General features: G+C 35.8%; 1 protein-coding gene across 1 annotated transcript in view; it reads right to left on the bottom strand.

Moving 5' to 3' along the window:
• NCKAP5 (NCK associated protein 5) overlaps positions 1 to 27288 on the bottom strand; it is a gene marked incomplete at its 3' end in the record, with an annotated part of 408673 nt that overhangs the window by 136022 nt on the left and 245363 nt on the right. Inside the window, exon 5 of the mRNA XM_015812433.1 lies at positions 11355 to 11488. Coding sequence (XP_015667919.1) covers positions 11355 to 11488 — 134 coding nt within the window. The remainder of the gene's footprint in view (positions 1 to 11354; positions 11489 to 27288) is intronic.

The following is a 27288-nucleotide window of genomic DNA, read 5'->3' as shown; positions in this document are numbered from 1 at the left end:
AACTGAGCTATTCCATTTCCATTATAGCTACTTATCATAGTCTCTCAATCCAATTACTCTCTGTGAAATCTACTGCAAATGTTCTTTTCTTTTTTCTTTTGGGTTTTCCATGCACATTGCTTCTAACATGTAATTTACCAAACCTTGATTTTTTTCAGCTACTCCAGCTATCAAAGGTGAGGAGGAGAAAGAAGAGTTGGAATGTGTCATGTCCTTGAAGGCTTGAAACTACCACTTCCAAGGTAATTATCACTATTCGATTCCATAATCAGTGCATTTTTAAAAAATAAAGACTACCTAGTGCTGTCTGTGAGTGGAGTACATGTTGATCCTTATTTATCAGCCCAAAACCACTAATTGAAAATAACAGAAAGAAAAGACAAACACTACGAAAAAACGCAGGTCGGCTTATCTGTGGCTGACATATTTTTATGGTATTTTAATTAAAAATTCAAGGGTTAGCTTATCCGCAAGCAGGCTTATACAAAAGTATATACGGTAATTATACTGTAAAAGATTCAAACTGTAATGGATACTTGCAAGATTTCTGGCAAGTATATCAATATCCTGTGAAGTTTTTTAATACTGTGAAAACATAACATTTTGGAATCCTGAAAATGCCATTGGGGTATCATTAGGGTACCCACAGATAAACATACTGCCAACTAGTGTTTAATGTAAATATTTTAAAAAGAATATCATGATCTTATTTTGTCTGTCATCTTCCAGAGTTACATCCCTTTCCGTTGTGAAATTATGTTTTGCTTTTTTCCACAATGATAATGTTTACTAACTATATTCCACCAAGCTACTTATTAACAACATCGCCTGGAGCAAATATCCCCACAAAATGCCTATATTTTCTCTTATCCTCCAAAAGCCAGAGAGTAGCCTGCTAATTTTTGGATTCATACTCTTGCTTGGATAATATTAAGCTGACCTTCTTTCCCTTTCCATACTTAGCAGACACCCATAATGTCAAGCTGGTTTTCTCTTTCTGCCACACTGGCCATTTCTGTCCTAAAAAATAAAATTTGAACAACATACTAAGAAACGTAACAAAATATTTATTCCATTTCTTCCTACCTGGAAATATTTATTCACACAATTGGATGTGTGAAGGCCTCCCTCCCTTCCACCTGGTGACGTTCGTAAGACATGCATGGCTAGTGATAGAATTGCCTATTTATCCATGATGCCACAGGGGTCTGATTGCTCAGCGGTTAAAGACACTGAGCTTGTCAGCTGGATAGCCCGGGTTCCAGACCCAAGCGCAATGGGGTGAGCCCCTTTTACTTGTCCCAGCTCCTGCCAACCTAGCAGTTCAAAAGCACTGCAAATGTGAGTAGATAAGTAGATACTATTTCGGTGGGAAAGTACAGCATTCCATGAACCTCGGCGTATAGTCATGCTGGCCACATGACCACAGAAGCATCTTTGAACAATCCTGGTTCCCTCGACTAAGAAACAGAGATGAGCACTGCCTCCTAGAATCAGAAATGACTGGACAGGAGAAACCTTTACCTTTACCATGATGCTAGGATGACCAGACAACCAGACACCATCTTCCTCTCCAACCATGAGTGCCCATTTCTAATCAGGAGCTTTCCCCAGCAAACCTGCAATCCCATTTCACTGTTCGGCAGGGAGAGTGCTTCTCCATTATTCTTTCTGTGAAGCTTGCTAGGAAGGTATCCTAAGGTATTCTCTGTAACCTGCGTCAATTGAAGTGCTTCATTCCTGTTGTTTACATCCTGGAACAATCCTAAGGGATAATGGCTTGACTTACACTGCAGATGGTATAAAGTAGTTCACTTCTTTCAGAATTTGCCTCCTCTAATGCATACATTCTAAAAGCATTCAATTGCTCTTCTCCTTGCTTTCTACAGCTGTACTCTTGTATTTACCTCAGCCTATTCTACTCTACCTGTCAAGCCAAATGATGGTATTTGAACCTGCAGTTCTTTATATCGCCTGCCTTAAACTGTGATTCAGGCACAACATTTTCCTTTCTATAAATTTAAATACATATCGTATTGCCACGTGTGTATTATTTTTCTGATCTCAAGTTTCCCAAAGTACCACCAAATTGCTTGTAAATGTATTCGCTGATGTGATAACCAAAAAGCTACTTTCAAATAGAGCCAAAGGCTAGTTGTGGTTTACACAACTGTCTCTCCAAAGAGTTCTCTGTGTGTACCAATCCCAGAATATGTTATGTCAGGTTTTCACTGTAATTATAATTCTAAGAGACTCCTGACTCTGCCATACATTCTTCCATTGCCTCTCTCCTAGATCTTGCTGATCATGCATTACATTTTAAATTGGAAGGGATACTAAAGGATTTACCAACTAATGAAGTGTACACTAAAGATCCCTTATGACTGAATGCATCTGAATTTTAAACTTCATCTTTAACAATGACCCAATATTCATCTCTCCTGGAGTATTAGCTAAGCTGTCCCCAATGATTATTATTCTAAATTTTATCAAGGTTAACAGCAACCTCATCGGCCTTCCTTTAATAAAAGATTTGTCAAGGATATTTTCATGGAAAATATGGCACAGAATTGATTTGCCATTTTCCTGGGATCATTTCTGAATAATGGAGGGATATGCAAAATGACTCTCCTACGAACCTTGTCATTTTCTCACTACAGAATAAATTACTTCAGTTTCATTATCATTTTAATTTTTATTTTCTGGTCTGCTCCAGTTCAGAAATATGATGGCCTGAATTATACAGACTGCATTTTAAATGAAGCCAAACATCCTTTTAAACCATGGCATGATAATATTTCATATTTTTACTTTCAATCATGATGAATTTGGCGTTTCCACTGCTGCATGAAAGAGAACTGATGCTATCTGTGTTCCCCTTTATAGTCAACTTAGACTGCATCAACAGAGATAATTCAGTTTGTCTCACTTACTTATTTACACTAAATTTCATTTCTTCTCTATTACCTAATTACAGAATTCTTTTTGGAATACTTTATTGTCAGCTTCAGGTTTTGAAAATCTTAATAACTGTCACTCACATCTGGCTCAAAACTCTCCTTTGTTTAAGTGAAACAAAACACCAATAAACATTTTTCTTCAGTGAGAAAATCCTGCTGAAGGACTTTTTAACCCAACCTACTTACAGTACTGTACTTTAGTCAATATTTCACAGAATATTATACTTTTATTCTGCTACTTTCTCAGTTATGTCCCTTGTCCATGGATTTCTTATTCCCTTACTAATAAAGATGTTAGAGAATTTGCTGGATTCTTGAGAAGAATAATGAATAAAATTAGAGAGATAGGATATCTCAGCTGCAGCAATATTTCAGTGAACCAGTACCAATTCTCCATGCACAGCATATCTTTTATAATAATCTAATAAAATATAACTTCATTTGACTGGGACTTCTGGTCAAACAAAATCATGACTGCATTGGCTTTAGCTGAAATTCAGAGGTCTTCTGAGGATGTACTGTGAAGGAAGCAATGACAAGAATTAATAAGTACTACATCTGGAAATGTTGCTCTCCTTTCCCGCTATGGAATATTTTAGGAATTTTGATCCACATTTCAGTATCAAATATCCCCATAACTACAGAATCTCCTTTATTTTCTGTCTTCCCTTCCTGATCAGTATATAGGTTTTACTACAAGACTTCTATCTTCAAAGGAATAGCTAGCAAGAATATAGTATCTATCAATCTGTTTTCTTTATACCTTATTAGCCCCCGAGCAGGGGTTTATGCATTTAATTAAGACACCATGCTTCACTTCTTAGGTGGTTTTATTAGTAGCATGCTTTCCCTCAACTCAGTATTTCCTAACAAGGTCCTTTCAGATATTTAGAACTAAAAACTGCATCAACCAGCATAATTGTGTTTCAAGGATTATGAGAGATTATGATAAAAAAAAAGTTTGAAGGGACAAACTTTGAAATGTTTCTCTCTCCTCTCCTTTCCTCCACCTCTCTCTTTTTGAAAGTCTGTGTAAATGATATATACTGGATCATTTCTACATCACATTTGTTGGCACCCTCAAAGGGGTTCTCCGGAACATTACCGCTATTAACAAATCTACTGTCTAAATAACACTGAAACGTAGTACTGTGTTTCTTAAATTTCACTGAATTTAATAAGATATAAATAGACCCTGTGTTCAAAATTGCAACCTTCATCTTTAATGAAGCTCTTAAAATTATGTTTGAAGACTAGAAGTGTGATTTTAAAACAGGAGGAAAAAACATTGATAACCTGCACTGTTCTGATGACACTTACTTTAATAGCCAAAAATGCAATGTAGTGTAATGAAGCGTAGTTATTTCAAAATTGTCTTATATATTTTTTAATGTTGGAGCTCTACAGATATTGCCCATCTACTCTAGTTCCCATATAGTGAAGGCATAAATTATTATAGTTCTTTTGACTGATAAATAGATAGATTTCTCTTTTGTGTTTTAGTCTAAATATAACCATGTTGCTTTTTTATATAAACAATGTTCTTAATTAGCACTTCTATACCCCTGGATCAAACTTACCAGCCTGGATAATTGCTGTTGCTTTTTGCATTGTAAGTAGAGAACGAGAAAAAAAATCCCTTTCCTTTTAATAGTCTTTACTTTATTCAGTGGTCTGCAATTACAATCCTGTTCAGTCATCTTTAACCCCGACTAAACATACCCAGATGATTTATATTTTTCCCTAAATTCTATGTCTCCTATTATAATTTGATATCCCTCAAGTTTATAAGGAGAAAAGGGAACAATGTAGTTCATTATTCTCTCTACCAAAATCAGTGCAACTTTAAAAAATAATTATTTCATGCTTCTCCTGAAGTTGTTCAGATGATCTGCATAAGCTAAAAAACCCTATGCAAGTGAACAGAACCTGTACAATTAGGTCACCTATAGGTATTGACAAATCTTCTTAAACTAACACATTCACAAGCTACTGGATAGCAATTTCAGCTATTGTTGTTCTGGAAAATTTTCTTGATCTAAAAATCCTATCTCCCCCAAATCAGTATGTGTTTCCTTGATTACAGAAAAGCCTTTGATTGTGTTGATTGCATCAAGCTCTGGAAAGTGCTTAAAAATGTGAAACCCAGAACATCTCATTATCCTCATGCAAAACCTCTACACAGGACAGGAAGACATTAGTCCAGACTGAATTTGGTAAAACAGACTGGCTCCATGCTGGCAAAGGACTGCAACAAGACTTCATACTCTCTCCTTACTTATTCAGCCTACCCTGATCCTGCCCTACCATCAAAGCAATTCTATCTTCCTTAACAATTTTCAACTCCTTCCTGAATCCCCAGGCAATATCCTCTTACATTATGGATTACTGCATAGTTTTCTTGAGTTGGGAGAAAATTAGATTGATTTTAAAAAAAGAAAAGCAGTTGCGTCAGTCTTTTTTTTCTGCATTTTTCTCCTTGAATATTATATTTTTCCTTTTCTCCTCACTATCGATCAGCAAAGCCTAAAACCACATAGAATAACTATCCTATGTATACGTTTACTTTCTCTCTCTTGTCTCTCCACCATTGCTGCGAAGCATCATATTTTTAGTTATTTATCGTACTTTTTCAACCAATTAAAAAAAATCAAAACTTTATTTTCTGGCAAATAAAATATACTGTCTAATCTTACGTACTGTACAAAGGCACTTCTTAATTAAACTATATTATTCCAGTTACTTGCACTTGATTCTTATTTATTTTGATCGAAAAATGTTGGGCTTTGACTCCCTTCACTGGAGAGGTAACTATTTGTCCGCTGACACAGCCATGATCAAACAGGAAAATATTTTTGCCATTTCTTTTTCTAGACAAGTGTATTCCCTGAATATAGTGAAATAGCTTTCTAAAATGCGCTGAATGATTATGTCATTTGCTGGACTAACGGTAGTGCCCAATCAAGCTCAGGAGTGCAAATCCTCCATGTTATTTATAGAATCACTTAATATATATATATATATATGTCTAACCTGTTCAGAGAAATAAGGCTATTCAATACGATCCATAGATAATGAAACGGGTAAGTGTGCTAACTAGAATATTCCACAAAAATGTAGAGCATCACCTTTTTGCAATATCTCCTACCCAACTGGGGTCTGGAGACAAAGACATAAAAGTCACAAAAACTTCGTTTATTGTATGAATTAAACTTACGTCTTTGTGATAATTCAAAGATCTTAAATAAATAACACAAAGTCATGGACTTTTAATAAAGTCGGAATTCTTATAACATGTTATAACAAAGAGTAATTCTAGAGTGTGACTAGGATTCTAAAAAAGGTGTCTTTCTTTCTGAAGAAGCAGTGCCAAATCTTGAAGTAAGATGCAGCAATCATTCAAGTGAATTTAAACCCAGGTCCTCTTCTCTTTTATACAGAAAAATATATTGCTCTTTGTTTGCTTTGCGCTTCTTTTCTTTTGAAGTCTTTCTGCAGTATTTTTTTTTATGTTCACATTGTACTTACCTGGTAGTAGCCACAAGATATTATATTTATCCATATTACATATATTTCTGCAATTGCTCTTCTTTTTGAGGACACAAAATCCCCCGAAGCAGCAAGATTCAGCAAGGTGTATATACTGCATAGGAAGTCATTTAGATATCTCTATATACTTACAAAAATAACCCAACTCTTACCCAGAGATACTAAAGCAATTATTCTACAAACTTAACAAAAATATGTCTGAAAGTATTACTGTCACTAAGTTCCAATTATACCTAACTTCTAATACAAGGCTGGATGTTTATATGTTACAACTATTTTTCTGCCAGTTCTTCCTATTAGTAGGAGGACATTATGCTCCTTTGCCAAACATGTTCCTATTAACGTATTTTCATTTAAAAATTTAATCCATAAAGCCTTGACATAATACCAGAAATCCTTCAACAATAATTAATTGAATTCAGCAGTAAACAGATCACTGCTGTGATTTTTTATTATCCTATCTCCCTATCACTGTAGTTTCCCAAAGATTCTGTCAGTAAGTGTTGAAAAATGGAAATAATTGAAGAGGCTTTCAAAATGTTTCTTATTATGAAGGAAGGACTTGTAATACCAAAGCAACTTAGCATGATGCTGGCATTAGACTGTTGGAATGTAACTTTCTGACATATAAGAAGCTCTCCAGAAACTTAAACATTCATAAGTTTATATCTAAACTACACATTACGACTGGGTCTATAACTTGTCATTCTTTCAGTCATGTTTTGTTGAGCAAGCTGTAGTAGTCTGATTCTCTCACTGCAGTAAGCCTTAAATCAACATGATAAAGCCTATGATTGGGTTCACACAGTGTAAATAAAACCAAATAAATCTTATTATAAATTAGCAGGATGTGTTAATCCAGAATTCCTTGATGATTCCTTAATGCTTAAATAATATTAACGAAATGACAAACACCTTCAATTTCACAGGAAATCATTCTGTCAAACCTAACATTTCAACAATGCCAATTCTGAATTATCTGAGTGTATTACATGAATAAATATATTTTTGATACATTGGTTTATTACCCATACTTAGACATTCCAAGGCCCGATTCGCACATCACAGTATGTCATTATTTGCTTAGGAACAGTTTGTTTGATACACCCAAATTGGTGGAATGCACATGATCTTAATACCACCAGATCATAAAGTAGGCTACAATAGTACAGAATACCTCTTCATTTACAGTGCCAGTGAAGGTATTTTTCCATACAGCTTGCCTGTCCAAACCTAGTCTATGCTAATTGTGGACTGTGACATTAAAAATTTGGGGGGGTTCAAAGGCCATTAGCCTGAAAATTTTATCTTATGGCTTGATGTGAAAATTGTATGATCTAGAGACAAATAATGAAATTCTCAGAATAATTCAGGAATGTAAACATACTGAAGAGAAATGCCAAAGCTTTTCCATATCTCAGGAACAATCAACATGGAAAATAATTGTATGATTTCAGAACAAGTTTGGAAAACTATGGGAAATTGTTTATTACCTGCTCATTTTTTTTTTGTCTAAGCCGGCATTCCACAGTACAGTATGGCAAAGATCAACACGTGACATTCAGGAATATGAACTATAGTTACACACAACATTGAACAATTCTAGAAACTTTACTATTCAATAGATCCTCAACTTCAAGTGCTATATGTAAGCCATAGCAATACTTAAAAATGCCGTACATATTATGAGTATGTATCTTTCCTTATCCTGGAAATCTATCTGTATTACTGTTAAACATGCTTTAAAAACATTATATAGACAGATCATAGAAGAAGAGATTTTAGAAAGTAATAAAATGCTATTGCTTTAGTTTCTAATGCTGTCTAAAATATAGATGTGCATTTTATTCCTAGGAAATCAAACGTTATTGCAATTTGCTTGTTCTGGAAGATCTATTATTTCATTACTTTTACTGCAAAGGGAAAGTGCTTGAAGTCTATGCTCTGCTTCACTTCTACCATTTGAACTCTATGTAAATGCTTCAGAATGATTAAGTTATTATAATTTAGTTTCACTGTGCTCTTTAGTTCAACAAAGGCAGTATTCAGGATGTGATAAGACCAGGACTGAGAGTTGAGTGATCTTAGCTGCAAGTGGCCACTACACAGCAGGAAACACCAGCTACTGGTGGTCATGGTTTGCCTTTGATCCCACCTAGTGGCCATCTGGATTTTTGCAGCTCGGGTCCGACAATTTTACTTCCATTATTGTTTGAGTTCTGAGGACACACCAAAACACAAACTAGACAGGCATGTCTTTAGTTCTTGAATCAAAGAAAAGCAAGTTTCCATAATTTGCACTGACCTGATGGCCAGGCTCTAAACTGCCTTGCCTTGTCTTTTTTTACGGTGGTACAATTTAATGGCAGTAATTCATGGATTCTCCTGACTTAAACTCCCCTCTTCTCCAGCACCACCAGCCAACAGGAAACATGACTCGTTGCCATAATTTGGGATGGATGGGCTTGGATGGGCAGGTGCCAGGAACAGTGACCCAATTTGATCTGCCAAACCTGTACCAAAGCATCACCAGCCTGTGTTCTGACATTAGTTTTAGTAATAAAAGTTGACTTCCATCATGTAGAAACTAAATTCTAAATGACCTCGAGTAACATTGCATGGGTAACTATTAACCTTCCATCTGATGAAGGGAAAAGGCAATGCTTTATTGGCCGGTCTGACAGAATGAGAAATGAAAAATATCACTGGATTTTAAAACTCTTTCTCAGATCTGTGTTGTTAAACTGACAGAATGCCACCAGCATTGTAAGCAAACTCAAATCAGTTGGGTCAGTGGAGGACTCTGCGATGCTCACGTTTACACCTGAACCTGACACCAGCTACCATGTTGTGTAAAGCATTGCCAAACTCAGAGTGATCAAGTCCAAAGCATAATTTCCCATTTAATAGGTCGTGTGAATACAGGAAAGCTGAAACATACTGAAATTGGAATTAAAATACATACATTACATTTGTCTGACTGCCTGCAGCCTTGAATGCATCATTCCATTATTTCATTCACTGAGTCCTGTTAATCAGGCTGTAAATCACAACTACAAGTAGTCCTTGACTTACAACCACAACTGAGTCCAAAATTTCTGTTGCTAAGCAAGACAGTTGTTAAATGGGTTTTGCCCCATTTTACGACCTTTCTTGCTGCAGTTGTTAATTGACTCACTGCAATGATTAAATTAGTAACATTATTGTTAGGTGAATCTGGCTTCCCCATTGACTTTGCTTGTCAGAACGTTGCAAAAGGTGATTGCATGACCCCGGGACACTGCAACCGTCGTAAATATGAACCAACATCCAAATATGTCAAGCATCTTGGGGATGCTGTATAGCGACCATCAGTGCCGCTGTAAACTCCAAACAATCACTAAGCAAATGGTTGTAAGGCAAGGACTATCTGTATATTAAATTTACTCTCTATAGATAGTCTCACTCTTAAAACTCCCAATACTGTACTACAAGGCTACAATCCTATGGAAATGAACTTGGAAATAAGTCCTCTGATCCCAGTGAAGCATTTTTCAAAGTAATCTCATCACCCAACAGCAGTTGCAGGTGTTTACTGGAAGTGCCATTTTTACTATAATGTTTTCACACTTCTCATTTGGAAATAGCACTACAAAAAGCCTCCATAACTGTTTGCAGATGGGCTATTATATAATAATGTCTTTTATGACTTCCCTTGGCCTAACATGAAAACTGAAATGATAAAAAGAAAACAATGTTACCACTCTAACAACAGAGCATTTGTTTGTGTGTGTGGGTATGCCATAAGGGCTTCACAGAACATGTCTATGCAAAACATCTAATTCTTTTATACCATGAGGACGAGTTCATGTTCTGATTCAAATGACACTATAAAACACCCAGACAATTCTTCTTTGGGATTACTGCAGATAAAGTAGTACTAGAGAGGCTGCAGATAAGGTAGTTCTGGAGAGGCTGAGGAGCAGATGCTGCAGACTGTTGCATAGGACAATAAGATCAAAGAAGAAAGAAATGCTAAAGGCAGCCACTCAGTTGCAGCATCCTAAAATGTTCCTTTTTGTTGCACTCAGGACAGTGGTGGTTTCCCATTTACAACGGCTGTACCCAGTGCAGGGTCATATGATCACAATATGATCACAAAGTCAGTGAGGGAAGCTGAATTTGTTTAATGACCGGAGTGATTTGCTTAACTATTACACTGCTTAGCAATGGAAATTTTGGTGACAATTATGGCTGTAAGTCAAGATCTTATTTCTATTTGTAATAACAACTGAATTAATTTATCAAGAATAGTTCAGTCATATGAATTCTTTTTTATCTTTGTCACGTACCATTGGCCTTCTGAGGTAGACCAGACATGGCTACATTAAAAGAATCTTGCAAGATCAAAAGTACAAATCTCCCACAGTCCCTTTTTATAAGCTAGGGAGATTCCTTTCTGAGTCTTTTTCTCTGTCCATTATGCATCTAGGAGCATCTCTTCCCTCCCATACACACACACAAACATACACACAGGGATCTCCTAAAGTCATTCTCACATTGCAGGTACTGTACGATACATGATGCTGCAAATGTGGGTCCAGCTAAGATATTTACTGGCTGCGGAAGATTAAGAAATTGAACTACATTCAAGAACACAGCCTTTCAACTTGAGGACAATCATGCCATTTGCAAGACAAGTCTCTATTCGACAAAGAAACTAAAATGAAAGAAATAGATCTTGTTTGAAAAATAATAACAACTATGACAATAATATCTACTGCTGTTTACTGTTTATATATTCAAGTGTGCATGCGTATGTACAGTATATCCGTATTTAGATAACTTTTCAGAAATCCTGCTTACCTTGAAAACTGCTGTTGCAGTCCACACATTTGAACCCTATGGCGCTCAGACTCCAGTGCCATTTCTTGTAGTCTTTTTTCACTTTCAAATCTCAAATGTCGCTCTTCCTCCAACTCATGTACCAGCTTCTCGCGCTAAAAAAAAAGCAAGTGACAAAATTAAGCAGAGTTCAAATGTGTGAAGGTTAAGACTTCACACTTTAAGCTGCTACTGCTTATGAAAGACAATCATGTAGAAAAGTGAGTGAAGATTTTACCCTGCATCAGTCCCCTTCTACCAAGAGCCTATCAGATGGTTAGAATTTCCTTGCTTAACGTCTGCCCTGCTTAGTGAGATCATTCAAATTTACAACAATCCTGAAAACATAACTTTGCCACTAATCCTTGCACTTGTGACTGTTCATCATCCCTGTGGCTATATAAAAAAGATTTGGGTATTTGTGAACAGAGAGCATTTACAGCCATTAAATATCCCATGATTGTCATTTAACAGCTTCATAGCCAACTTTCGACAAGCAGAATCCATGAAGAAGTCGGCAATAAAACTGCAAGTCACAGTTATGCTTAATGAGTACAGGTGATTTGCTTAATGATCATAGCAGAAGTGAGTTCCTTAGTCTATTGCAGTAACATGTCTTGCTTAATGACCATATTACTTAGCAACAGACTTTCCCATTCCCAATTCTGGTGGTTAAGTGAGAATTACTAGTAATTTCCTAGCCATCAAAGCTACTGGTCCTGTAAATTGCAAATTTGCAAAAAGTTGGGTAGCATACAAGTTTAATAAATTATTATTGCTATTACCGGTTTTTTTGACTTGCAGAGCTACAATATTTTCATTTAAATGTTTTTAACTATAATAACAAAATACAGAATAAAAACAAAGTACAGCCTGATACCAACAATTTAAAAAGATTAAAAAGAAATAATAAGAGCAGCTGATTTTTAAAGGAAGGGAAAAATTTGAATAATTATGTTTATTTTTTAATTTCTGGCAGAAAACCCAATAGTTGTTAAGTGTACTTCAGAAAGTAAGAACTACTTCAGAGAATGCATCCTGCCTTACTACAACTGAAGTATTTTTTAAAAAAACAAGTTTTATTAATTTTCCAATTTTACAAACTCCACGTGTTAAGGAAGCAACATGGTGATTGGGTAATCCATAATCCAATAACAAGCTCTTTCATACATATGTCAGGTTACAACATCAAAAATTTCCTCTCTATTTCCCTTGGTTATTGTATCATATTCACATTAATACATTGCTAGTTATGACTCAGTCAGTTAAGACATTTATCAATATATTTTAACTTATACGCCTTCATGTCCTGTTTTTAAATTTTACCTAATTTCAGTTACAGTATTCCAGTTGGCTTAATATCCATAGTATTTAGATTTCGGGTAGCCCAAAGTTCCCTTAGTTTATTACCAAATAATTGTCATATCTAAAATACACTTATTATTTACTCAGATAAATTCTTACTTTATTTCACAAACATACTCTATTTCTCATCCTAATACCTCATCACTTACTAATAAAATAACCTTTATCATCTCAATCCAACTTCTATATTATAATCCAAAACTATTATTCTAGCAACTATTTTTTATTTCCCTTATAGATCTAAATACTAAATACTAAATCAATTAGTGTCTTTTAAAATCTCCTTAGCCTATTAAATGAGATTTTAAGCTCTTCCATTATAGGTTACATAAAGCAATCCCATTTTTAAGTCTAACTCTAGCTTTCTTTTTGTGCCAAGCAGGCTTCCATAGCAGTGCCTTTAAATCCTCAAGTGGATCTCCATTCTTACACATGTCGTTTGAATCAAGGGAGACCATCCAATTATCAATTTTCCAAGGGAGCTGGCCCCTTCATAATCATTAGATTGTTGGCCTAATCATTCAAGTCTCCATATTTGGCTTAGTATATTGGTCGTCAGTTCAGTCTGGTCTTCTTCTTCCGGTTTCAGATGGTTTAAGTAAAAAGTCATGTTCAACTGAAGTATTATAGTGCTATTGGAGACAGCAGGAAATCCTTTCCTGAATTTACAGTTCGTAATAGACGGGTCCTGAGCATCTAAAAACCAAATACAGCAGAAAGAGAAAATATGGCAGCATACATAGTCAGCTATTTCTGCTTTGTGACCAATTCAACAAATTTAATTTTTTATGGAGAACAGCCAACTCTGTATGAAATTCAAAGCTTTATATATACACTAATGGTTAAGTAGGGGTAATTAGAAATAGAAAGTTCAAAGAAAGATGCAATGAAAAAAGCACAGACAGTGATAATTACCTTATTATCTCTGCCTAATCATAAAGCAGCTGTTGAATGACAACTGAGATATTTCCAAACCGCTGAGCTGATAAACATACATATGACAAAACTATTTATCTAAAATATAGAGGACAGAGAGAACTCTCTTTGTAATAAAAATTATCACTAAACTGTCATAGTTCATTTTCTAAATTTTATTTCCTTCTAGTATCATTCTTTACAATCCTACTGATAACCATTAAGTGCACATATTCCTGTATCATAATCAATGGTGAAGTGGTTACTGTGCTGGACCACAAACCAGGAGATCATGAGTTCTAGTCCCATCTTAGTCATGAAAGCTGATTAGGTGACTTTAGGTCAGTCACTCTTTCTCAGTCCAGCATACCTCACAGAGTTGTTGCTACAGAAAAAAAAATAGGATATAATATTATGTATGTGTCCTTGAGTGGTACAAAATAAAAGTGGGATATCACTTTTAATAATAATATGCAACTGATTAAGTTGCCAGGAATAAACTCTTTTTCATTTAAATTTATTAAAGGTATTTCACCCACCTACCCTATTAAAGTGTGGGAGGTTTACAAAATCCATAAATAATAAAACACAATTAAATGCATATCATCCCATATAAACAGGAAGCCTTTACTAAAATAACAGAAATGATAAAATTATACAGATATGGCAAAGACATATCAGGCCCAATACCCAGAATGGCATGTGATGATTCTTCCAACCAGATGTCTTTATTCTTCTACACCTATAGACAGAATCTTGCCAGACTAAGCACTCTATTCTCTGCATCCTTCATATATTCTGAGAACTCTTTAGGGAGGGGTTGTCTTCACTCTCTTTCTTTCACACAAACTATCTGGACTAGGATGCTTCTTATTCTTCTGGAATGCACACCCTCTCTCCTGGGAATCCAGCTAACTACATTATGTCACATCCAACAATAAACTCATTAACTCCAGACGTAGAAACAGAGCCCTGTTTCAGAGCTTTCTGGAACTCCAGATGGAATGAAATGTGCCAATGACTCTGGGAAACAATGGGAAGTGAGCTGTTTAGGAAACAATCAGACAAGAGAGACAGGAGCTTAACAATCAGAGAAAGAAACTTAGGAAGGACCCTTTCTAATGGGTTAAGCACTTAAAAGTTACGGCAGGAAGTTTGCACTTTCAGACTTGCAAAATTCTATTAATATAACCTTACAATAAAGTAGAATTAATTAATCTACTTGTGCTTCCTGTCTGGTTCACTTGAGAGGGCTGACACCAGATTAGAGAGCACCATCTATATTTCAGGGAGGGGAAGAGATTGTTCTAGAGCAGGGCTTTTCAACCTTTTCACTCATTGTACCACTTTTAGGATAAGGCAACATCCGAGTACCACCAGTCACCCAGCAAGGTGTCAAAAACTTGACCCCCCCCCAAAAAGGAAAAAAATGATAAAGTACAGGTAGTCCTCGACTTACAACAATTTGCTTAGTGACTGTTCGAAGTTACAATGGCACCGAAAGTGACTTATGACCATTTTTCACACTTATGACTGTTGCAGCATCCCCAGGGTCATGTGATTTACATTCGGATGCTTGGCAACTGATTCATACTTATGACATTCACAATGTCCCAGGGTCACGTGATCACCTTTTGCAACTTTTTGACAAGCAAGTCAATGTCCGGGGGGGTGGCCAGCTCATCACTCAGGTTGCGGGGTGCCTGTAGGGGGGAATCCGTGGGTCCCTGGTGGAGGGGGGTGGGACTGGGATGGTGCCTTCCTTCCCTCCCTCTCTCCCATTGTCCCTCCCTCCCTTCCATTGTCCCTCTCTCCCTCTCATTGTTCTTCCCTCCCTCCCTCCCTGCAAGATGGCAGCGTTTAACAGAAGTGACCTGGAGCATACCCACCTTGAGTGGGCCAACACACATGGAGATAGGGAGTCCTTCAGATAACCAGATCATGTTAAATTCATTAGTCTTTAAGGTGTCACACGGTGCTTCACTGTCTGACTGCAATTGTCTGTTTTTAACTTTAGTAGTTTCTGTTGTTGTTGACTTTTGTATATTTTAGATGATAATAATGTTAATAATTTATTAAATTTATATGGCACCCAACTACCAGCAACTCTGGGTGGTTTACAATTGTTAAAACATTTCAGAATGAAGAACCATACAAAAAAAAAAAATCCAAATAGCACAAGACAAAAAAACAACAACAATGGCCAAGAAATCAAACTCAAGAGGGGAATGGGAGGGATAGAGGGAGGGAAGATATTTACTTATACATTTCTTATTTTAAAATAAAAAGTGATAAGCTGTTAGAGGAGAGCAGCAATTTTGAGATTAATCTATCAAATCACTTTGCTCTATTTAAGACTTGGAAGAGATGAACAATACAGACCAAAATGAACAAATAGTCAAAAACATCCTTGAATCTGCTACATCTATAGCATCACCAGAAAAACACTTTGTACAGTCAAAAATCTCTAATGAAACTATTGATTTAATGAAAAAAACGACAGGCCATGAAGAATAGCAGAAGTTTCACTAATAACCTGGAGTACGTTGAACTTTGCAAGACCATAAAAAAATGTATCCAAGAAGAAATGCATCATTTTAAAAACAAAGGGATTAATAGAGCAAAATGCAAGCTTATAAATACAAGAAAGAAGGTTTTTGCATTAAAACATGAAGATGGCTCTTGTGTAGACCAAGACGGGAAATGTTAGAAATAATTGAAAAATTCTATTCAGAGCGATACAAAGATCAAGATCAATCAGAAGTAACAATTGGCAAAAGAAAGCTCAGGATCGTATTGGTTGGAAACATGCAGAAGAGTCCTTCATCCTGCAGTGAATAGACAATAGCTAAAAGGATGATGATGATTGATGATGATGATGATGATGATGATATTTTATTAACTGCCTCAATGTGATGAAAGGTTCTTTCATTCAGTCAAAGAATTTTCTTTCTCCACTGAAAAATACAAGTTCTTCCATTTCTCCAATAGTAGAAACCATAAGCCCATCATGAACAGATTAGAACTTTAGAGAAGTGTGTGTGTGTGTGTGTGTGTACTTATGTAACATTTGCCCCTGAAAGCTCTAACTTTTTCATGATGGACAAAGATCATGTGTACACACACACATTACCCTGTTTGTGGGCTGCCATGAGTTTCAAACATATTTGATGCTTATAACCTAAATTTTATAAAATACCTACAGTATTGGATCAAATCTTAGGCATATAATTTTATTACAGAATAAAAAAGCTTTCTTGGTATTAAGCCATTATTTGCACAAGCTGTGGTATTATAAATCATACTGGATAATACATTTATAATAGCAGTAACCAAGAGACTAAAATATGAGCCAGAAAAAGATCTCAAAGACAGTGATATATAAGCAGATGTCTTTAAAGGCAGGTTATAAGAGATTAAATAAAATAGCTATGCACGTTGTAAACTACAGAGAATTATACAGAGGAGATAGGACTTATGAGAAGCAAACCTCACAAATATTTGGTAGTGTGAATGTTTAAAATGGGAAATAATAATATAGGGAAATAAATTTAAATAAAAGAAATTTAGTGACCTAATTAAATTAGCCAATTAAAATGTATTGTTACTATGTCATAATTTTGCAAATGCTGAAAAGGATACTTACAGAAAGCTTTGAATATAGAAATGTACAATATTTCACACCATCAGAATTCTGCAAAACTTAAATCCATTAAAAGCCCTCTCATGGTTAGGATAGAAATGCATGTTAAGCAAAATTGATGTAATTCCTAAATGATTAATTACAGATTATTGTAAATTGACAAGGGTCATTTGCAAGTTAGATATGGCATTTATATGTGGCCATTCTTAAATCTGTCATATTCACCAATCTTTCCCTACCAATATATTGTCCACATATCATTTCTTTGAAAAATCCAAAATCCAATATAATTGCAAAGTAAAAACAATTAGGGAAAAAGAAAGCAAACACAGAGGAATCTTGCCTGCACATTTTCCATGAAAATTATGTTTCCTGTATCCCCTGAAAAACATAGGTTTTAGAAACCCCAAATGCAATGCACCATGTCATCCGGTGTTTTTTTAAAAAGCTTGGAGCAGGTGTCTCTGTAAGATATTTCACAACAGCAAACCCAATGTGTGCAAAAAGTATTGTGCGTACACACATACACATACCAGGTTTAATGTAAGAAGCTTTCCTTTGGAGGCATAACTCTGAGCATAAGGACAAGAGGAGAGAATTCAGATCACTTTACTTTGTCCCTTGGCAAAGTACTGCTAAAAAACCAGCACTGATCATCAGTATCAAGTAGGATCATTTTATTTTAAAGGCATCTGATTTAAACTTTTGTTCAACAGCTTTTGGCAAAACGTTTTCACTTAGGTATACTAATTTAAACAAACAGAACACGTAAAAAACATCAACTGCACAGATATGACATACTTTAAAAATACTTAAGAGATAAAGAACTTTATCATTTCTCTTAATGTAATGTACAGGTAGTTCTTGACTTACAGTAGTACATTTATTGACCATTTGAAGTGCAACAGCACTGAAAATAGTGTCTTATGACCGTTTTTCACACTTTTGACCATTGCAGCATCCCCATGGTCACATGATCAAAATTCAGATGCTTGGCCACGGAGTCATATTTATGATGGTTGCAGAGTCTTGGGGTCATGTGATTACCTTTTGCGACCTTCTAACCAGCAAAGTCAATGGGGAAGCCAGATTCAACTGTGTTATTAACTTAACAACTGCAGTGATTCATTTAACAACTGTGGCAAGAAAGGCCCTAAAATGGGGCAAAATTCACTTAACAGCTGTCTCAATCAGCAACAGAAATTTTGGGCTCAATTGTGGTCATAAGTTGAGGACTACCTTTATGTGTAAAGGAAATAAAGTCAATAACTAACCTATGTTACCCATCCATTCAAGAAGTGTACAATATCAATACAATGTCAAAGAGTATGATAAAACAAATGATTATGTATTCTACTGAGTAAATCTGGGCATTTTTCTTTCAATGGACTTCCAAGTGGCCTACAGGTTAACAAATCTAGTTGGCAACCTTCTCTCCCTGATTTTTAGAGGCCCTGCAGGAAAAAAATCTGAAAAGTCATACATACTGAAACTTCAATCTAAATCAAACCTTTTAAAAAGGTTACATTAGTAGAGAAAGTCACAGTAAATACAGTACTATGGAAATGGAAGTATCAATGAACAAAATGAGAGTAATTTGCATTTTAAAAAAGGTTCTTAAACCAATTTACATTAACAATTATGCAAATTTGTAAAAGGTGCATACAAGATGCCAAATGTTAGGAGATTTTGCAAATGGAAAAAGTTATAAAAGTTTAACAGATGAAATCTTGATCTGCCAACACATGGAACAGAAAGTAGCACTGTAAAACATGTTCCATGCATCCAAACAGAAAGAGATAGATATAAAAATTGAAGGATCAGATAATTAGGTTTCTGTTAGGTTTTCACTGTTTATTCATAAGTCTGCTAGCCCTCCCTTTTTCAGCATTAATCTTTATAATTTCTGCAAGAGAATTGGTACAAATGTTAAATGCAATAGCAAAATCAGAATTTTCTTCTAAACATTTCCTTACCTTTGGACATGCCCCACTGTAGTAAAAATACCAATTCTGAAAAAATACCAAGTATAAAAATTAATAAAATATATTGGAATTGGCCTAATGGCTGTTTAGGAATCTGATTTCCATCAACATCCGCAAATTTAGCAAAAACAGTGGATTGCTGGAGTCAAAAAAACTGAAATATCTCAGGGTGTCTTGGTGACTTCCCTATCATTGAGTATTTCTAGTAACATGTCTTTCACAATAGGAGAATTCTGTCTCACAGTACACAATTTAAATTAATCTAATTTCAGGTAGCCCTTTGCTCCCGATCAAGTCCTGTTAAACTAAATATTTATTATCCTGCAATCAATACCTCCTTACAAAAATAAAGCCAGGCATTGACAAATAACCTAGCAGCACACTGCAGCTCTCTTGATAGTAGATTTTGATAGCAGGAACAACCATCGCTCAAGGTGAAAGGAACAGGAAGAGAAAGAAAGGATGAAAATGCTTACAGTTATAACATTTTATTATATTAAACAAATACGATCATTGAACCCAACATTATTAATTAATATGACTCTGTCGCTTACTGCAGTTCCAAAGTGAACTGCTAAAGGTGACATTTATCTTTTCTGTTTTATCCATGCTTACAATAGATTATATTTAAGAAGCCTGAAGTCATAGCAGCTATATTATAAAAATTCAGTTCTTTGATAAGGTAGAATAAGCCCTTTAAAAAAATGCAATTATACCACATATTATGCCTATATGTGATTAAATGATTAAAATGAGAATTTAAAAACCAACAACTGGATATTCTTCTTCTAAAACCTCATATTTATATTTCAGCAATCCTTTAACCCTATCTTCCCTCAAATTCCCCAAAACAGCAGACACTGTAAGTAAGCATGACTTAAGTTAACAATTTAATTTGCAAAAAAGTATTGGTAGTGACTGATGTTTCGACTATATCTTAATTCATTATATCAAAAGCTTTACACAGAGAGAGAGAGAGAGAGAGAGAGAGAGAGAGAGAGAGAGAGAGAGAGAGAGAGAGAGAGAGAGAGAGAGAGAGAGAGAGTGAGAGAGAGAGAGAGTATATGCCTGAAATTAAGTAGATAATTTCATTCTATATGACATTCATCACTACCATTGAACTTCTTGATTGCTGATTCCATTCTAGGGACATCAGAGGATGATGCTACAATTGCACAGCAACTATTTTTCCACATGTAATAATCAGTCGAGGGATTCAAATATGTGAACAACCGGTTCTCTGTGTGGATGCCACTTCCAGAAGTCCTTTCTGGGCCTGGGCAACAAAAAACTAGCTACCAGTTCTGCCAAAGTGGTGCGAACCGGTTGAATCCCACCACTGGTAATAATCCTATAACTCTTGGCTTCCTCATCCCAACTGAATTCATGTTATGTGAATGTGAATATCGTACCCTCTTCCTGAATCGTCCCCTTTTTAATTCCATGTTTCTACTTCCCATTCAAATAGTGCCAATTATCTTGGCTACCTACCAAATTTTCTCCCACTCTTTTTGACCATTTCCCAAACCTTCACACTCTACTCATCTTTGCTTTGAGTTGGTTTTTTTCAGACCTCTGTCTACTCCTCACTCTTTTTGTTATCAACCTTAGGGATTCTTCACAACTTTCTTTCTGAATTTTTAATCCTAGACAAACAAAATGTTTTCCCTATCCTCCATGAATCTTAACTGAAATAAATTTACTGCCCGATTTTTACAAATTGTAATACTGCTAAACTGATGTCAAAGATGTTCCTCATTACATGTTATTATTATTTTTTAAAGGGCTGATTTTATTCCTTCAATCAACTTTAATTATTTTTCATCTGTAAATCAAAGCAATGTTTTATATTTTCTCTTGCAGTTCTAACTAATTTCCAGATTATTCTAACAGTTTGTGTCATTAGAAAATAAATCTGTTAAACAGCAGGCAATAACAAATTCTGTGTACATTCTTTCCATTTGTCTATAAAAGATGCCAAAAAAGAAATCATGACATCCTAGCTAGATATTTTAGCAACAATGGGCAGTGGATTTTATGATTAATACTTTTAGCCTGTGGTGCTGTTCTTTTCAATCCAAGTAAGTGAATTAAAAGTACTGTTACTCTTTCCAGTATCCGCTTTTATTACACAGTAGCTCAAAATTGCCACCAAGTGGTAGGACACTGACTTTATTCAATTTGTTTGGCTTTATTTACCCAGGAATGTGGCAGAATTTTAATTGCAGTTAAGCAACAGAATGACTGCTGTCAAGCAGCTCTTTTTCTTCCTTCTAAGTGGAGGATTAATCTATTGTTAGAAATTTAGAAAACTAAATTACATATAAAATTACTGTGTACGCATAAGGCAAAAACAAAATTTAGAATAATAAAAATGACAAGTATTTAGCTCTACTCTTGCTTTTTCAGCTGTGCAATCCTGCCAGAGCTAGGAGCATGAAAAAGCATCATTGCCAAATAGTAGTTTAATTATGTGAAATAAACAACTGGGGCCAATAAAATTGCAGTCACTACTAAAACTGCTTGTCATCTTCCACAGACTAATAAACAGAAGCTATTAAGCGTACTGTTTTCTATAATCTTGTGCAGAGACTCTGATTTCTAAACTTAAAGGCACTAGTATTATATATATCAGGGGTCCCCAACCCCTGGTCCATGGACCAGTACCGGGCCATGGCATGCCAGCAACCGGTCCGCACCAACAAGCAAAGCCCCATTCGTGGGATGCAGGCAGCACACAAAACCATGCACCTTCTGGTCCGCGGAAAATCCTCTCTCCACAGAACTGGTCCCTGGTACCCAAAAGGTTGTGGACCTCTGATATATATAATGTACTACATACTATACTGTATCAGCAAAAGAAACAAGAACATTAATCTTTTACAGGTTGTCTTTGACTTACAACAGTTTATTTAATGACTGTTTAAACTTACAATGGCACTGAAAGTGATTTATGACTGTTTTCACACTTATGACCATTGCAGCATCCCCATGGTCAGGTGATCAAAATTCAGACGCTTGACAACTAACTCATATTTATGATGGTTGCAGTGTCCCAGAGTCATGTGATCACCTTCTGTGACCTTCTGACAAGCAAAGTCAATGGGAAAGCCAGATTCACTTAACAACTGTGTTACAAACTTAACAACTTCAATGATTCACTTAGCAACTATGGCAAGAAAGATAGTAAAATGGGGCAAAACTCATTTAAGAATGGTTTCATTTAGTTAAATTTTGGGCTCAATTGTGATCATAAGTTGAGGACTACCTGTATTTGCTGAGTTTAAATTATTCAGGATATTTTCACCAATAAATGAAGGTATGCAATTTTGAAGTCCATTTTATAATCCTGAAACATTTCCCATTTATTCATCTGTACTACAAGGGGGCAAAACTGAAACTGACTTTCTAACCTAATTAATTCTATACTTGAAGTTGTGTGCTATATATGCATAAAAAGTATCTAAAAAAAATAAAAAGCACAATTTTAATGAGTAAGAATGCTTGCATACTCAAATAATTAATTTTTTATCTTAAAACCACAAAGCTACTCAAAAATGAATTTGCAAATGTAATTGAGCTTCTAATAGCTTCTAGAGGCATTAATTAAAGAAGTCTAATTTCCCTAAATTAAACATAAGAAGTTATTAAGATGAAATAAAACCTAAAAAAATGTTAGGCCAAAGATAATTTATATGAAAATATAATATTCACAAATATGAATGATAAACTCAAGTCAATAGCAAAATAAATGATCTCTGCCTTCATCCACTTATAGTGGGTATTCACTATTATTAGATACTAACAAGCTTTGCTATTTTATCAAACTAATATGATTCCAGAAGGTCTCATCCTGATATATGTAGTCAAGAACAAAAAAACCTTGAACAATCATAAATTCATTCATAAGTGCTTGCACAATATGGAGTAACTTCTAAGAATCACCCAGTTAATAGAAACTAGAGAGGTCTATAGATCTAATTTCAAAAAATCTTGCTCAAATTTTATTGATTCTCATTACCTACCCTTGACTCTTTGGCTGCAATCTTTTGCAGACATTTACAACTGTTGTTATTCCCATCAATGCTTGCCTATACTTAATATACTATGGATCAGAGGTCCCCAACCTATGGGCCGTGGCTCACTACCGGGCTGTGCCTCTTGGCCACCAGGCTGTGTGAGTAGCTGGGCAGTGCACACGTGTGTGCGTGTGCTCATCCCCCCCTCATGCCACCATTGCTGCGAGTGTTATGCGGGCAGTGGCAGCACCGCTAGTATCGCGCGGGTAGCGACATTGCCACGAACCTTGTATGGGGGCAACAGCACCACGAGAGGCAGGTGGGCAGCGGTGCGCCACACACAGGTGGCAGCATTGCCATGAACCTTGTGCGGGCAGTGGCAGCACCGCAAATGGCAGGTGGGCCAAGGCACAGAGGTGGTGGCATGAGCCTCGTGCCGGAGCGGCATTGCTGTGGGCTAAGGCGCAATCCTTGTGCGGTGAGGGCGGCATAAACCTCACGCCAGGGCGGCATCGTTGCAGGCCGCAGCACAAGCCTCGCGCTGATGGTAGCATTGCCGTGAGCCTGGCAGCAGTGGCGCCACTAGCCTCACACAGGCGCCGCCATCATTGAGAGCCTCGCGCGCATGCTTGCAACTGTTTGCGTGGTCGCATGCTCGCAGCGTTTGTACGCACGCGCGCACATGTGGCCACATTCACATTTGCACATGCACGCGTAAGGCGCCTGCCCCTCCCTCTCCCACCGGGCCGCCAATTCAAAAAGGTTGAAGACCCCTGCTATAGATCATAGATCTTGTGCACCAATACTTCTGTTAATTTTCAGAATGCTTCTCTGCTGCATTAAAAGCCTGAGGATCCAACATACACCAGGGATACAGTATATGTCTCAGAGGGCATATAATGTAAACTAAAATGCTGATTAAAAAAAGAACAGGATATAATATTTGAGATGGATATTTATGGAATCATAAATAGTACATAAGTATTAATAAGTATAATTAAACAGCACAATAAATTGATACAGCAGCTAAACATGTAAAATTTACATTTTAAGAATATATTTTCCTACATCAGGAGTTCATTATTTTATTTAGCATATAGTATTTATAGAGGTCATGCAATAATTAATATACAAATTTAGTTTAAATGAAGTATCAGCATATATATACATACATGCATACATACACACACACACACAAAGACATAGTACAATATAGGAGATAATATATTAAATTAAGATAAAACCATAATAAAATCACCATAATATGGAGCCATAAAATTGCAATGAAATAAATTCTATAAACTATTAAATACAACACTGAATCAAACCAAAACCTAGAGCAATTTTTAGTATTCTTTTTTTTTTATTAAACCACAAACTATTGTTATTGCCATCTCTAATAGCTATGGACATTGGTCTTCTCTTTTTGAAGCCTCTATAATCCCTTCAAATCTGATTTGACGAATCTCCCAGTAAAATAGATCTGTGGCCCCATGGTGCACGAAAGGAGGGAATCAGGCAACTAATTCAACTGATAGATATCTTCCATCTGCAGACTCATTCAGATATAAAGCCATATGGTATCCATATTTATCATAGATAAATCTTGCATAAAATCTCTGCCTTTAGATGGTGATGGTGATGATGATGGTGATGGTATTTTTATCCTACCTTTTTTAGATATACGTCAAGGCAGCAAACATACCCAATACTCCTCTATATTAATAATTTTCCTAATAGGTTTGGAGGAATACCTGAGTGGAATGTTTAGAATGAATTAAAACTGTTCTATTCCAAAACACAACTGGAAATTAATATCCCCTAAAAGTACAAGTGTATGCCTAGAAAAAGAGTTATTTTTATGAATATAAATTCACTGACTGTAACAAGTAATTATGAGCAGATTTCTATACCATCAAAACTACAACCTTGTTCAAAATCAGGCTCGTTTTTTTAAGCTGGACACTGGAAAATGAATCAATGTAATCTCTACAGCAGAAGCAGAAAATAAATAAAACTTAAAAAATATTATTTTGTCAGGGAATTGTGCAGCAAGTGTCAGCAATTGTGCAGCAAATGAAGTCAGGGATGCTGACACACACTTGTAGTTTTGTATAAATAAATATATTTAATATCTATATTTACAACAAACAAGATAGTCAGGCACATCATTACATCATGAGGTAAATCATCAGGTAAATCACAAAACAGCACGCAGAGCACACAGAAGAAAAAAGGCGGGAAAAAAGGGAAACTTCTCCTTCTCACCCAGCAACCAATCATAAGATAGATTGCCTCATACAGGAACCAGCACTCTCCAATCAATCAATTACAACTGTGTTTTCTGCCCCATTATACTCTTTACTGTTCCAGCTATTAAATTAAATATTTATTATTTCAGTGTTTTATTTATCCAAATCTCAAAACCAATGTTTCTGAGTGGGAAAAATTAAAGCAAATAGCTTTAAGATTAATAAAATAACCCACGTGATTTGGTAGAAGCTTTAAAAAAGGTTTTAGTGATAGGGTCTAACACCAATAAATAAGATTTATCTGTAATAAACTAGGAATGGATTGTGCATCTTTATAAAATGTCATTCTTTTGATATTATACCAGTGCGAACAGCCATCCAGATATTTTTGTAAGGAACATTTCCTCTGGGAAAACCATGCTGTATTTTAGGATGAAGCATTAAAATAATCTACAAGTTTTGGAATTGTGTCAAGCTGTTCTAGTCCTCTGCAATATCAGGAAGAAAATGGATGGAAGTATTCCTACTGGGATTACTATACAGATGACTATTTTATTCTTATACCATGTCAAAAAAAACTGGTTTGAATGAATAGGAAACATATTAAACAAAGGGCTTCAGAGCATTTTCTTTAATCTCTCTGTATATATTTTCAAGTGTATACACAAACAGCATTTCTGATTTCAATTAAAGTAGTATCTGGAGATGCTAATCATATGAGAGTATTGAATGCAGTGCTGTAGAGAGACATGCCAACTCTCAGTTATTCATTCTTCTAGTGCAAACGTGAATATTATCTACATCAAATGCATAGGGTTGCCAGGTGTCCACTATTTGAGCGGACAGTCCACTTTTTTCACATTATGTTCACTATTTTTTTTCACAAAATAGTGGACATTTTTTTTATTCAAAAGCTTTATGATGAAATGGTATGTAATCTAAAGCTGTACAGTCTACTTTTTTTTACTACTTAACCCCCCCCCCCCGCTTGTCCACTATTTTTGGGAAGCAGACCTGGCAACCCTACAAATGCATTAAATCTCTGCTATTTCAGTTTTGATAGAATTATACAGGTATCTGCATGTACTTCGCACAAGAGAATGTGCACTTAATGCAAACTGACAAATCTTTTACGTTTCACACTAATATTACATCCAATCCAGTTCACTTTCATGATGCTTGGGTGATCTAATCTTACAAATTAGCTCACTTAGTCCCATCTGCTGTGGTAATGTTATTGAAGGAGAAGATATGCTGCACATGAGTAGTTTCATATTCTCTTTGAATGAGGGAAAGACTTTCAAGCAGTAATTTGAAATAAAACTTTACAACTTTGTCTTTTAGGTTCTTCTTGCCATTTTTTTTTTAATTTATAGACTACCTGATTCCCAACAATTCTGGGCAACTTAATAGTTACAAAGTAAAGAAAAAGACAAAAGACAGAAAAGAGATCATGAGTTGGTCAAAGGCAGACGTATCAATCCCAAAGCCCTCATCCAACCTTCATCCTGTCCTAAAGCCTGGAAGAATATTGTAGCCAGGTTTTAATAGCTTCTGAACACCATCAGGAGCCATTCTGATTTCTGAGAGCCATCCTGATCGCTGGGTTGATATTATTCCAGAGGATAAATACCATGACAAAGAAGGCATACCTTTTGAGCCCAATTAATGGAACCTGAGTTACGCCCATTCTGCCCAATCCAGTGAACAGAAAAAAAACCAAACAGGCAGCCCCTC

This window comes from Protobothrops mucrosquamatus, unplaced genomic scaffold (genome assembly GCF_001527695.2).
Source record: "Protobothrops mucrosquamatus isolate PMUCROS unplaced genomic scaffold, P.Mucros_1.0 scaffold84, whole genome shotgun sequence".
Taxonomy (NCBI): Eukaryota; Metazoa; Chordata; class Lepidosauria; order Squamata; family Viperidae; genus Protobothrops; species Protobothrops mucrosquamatus.
The sequence above is the reverse complement of the archived record's forward strand: the minus strand, read 5'-3'. Positions and strand labels throughout refer to the sequence as shown.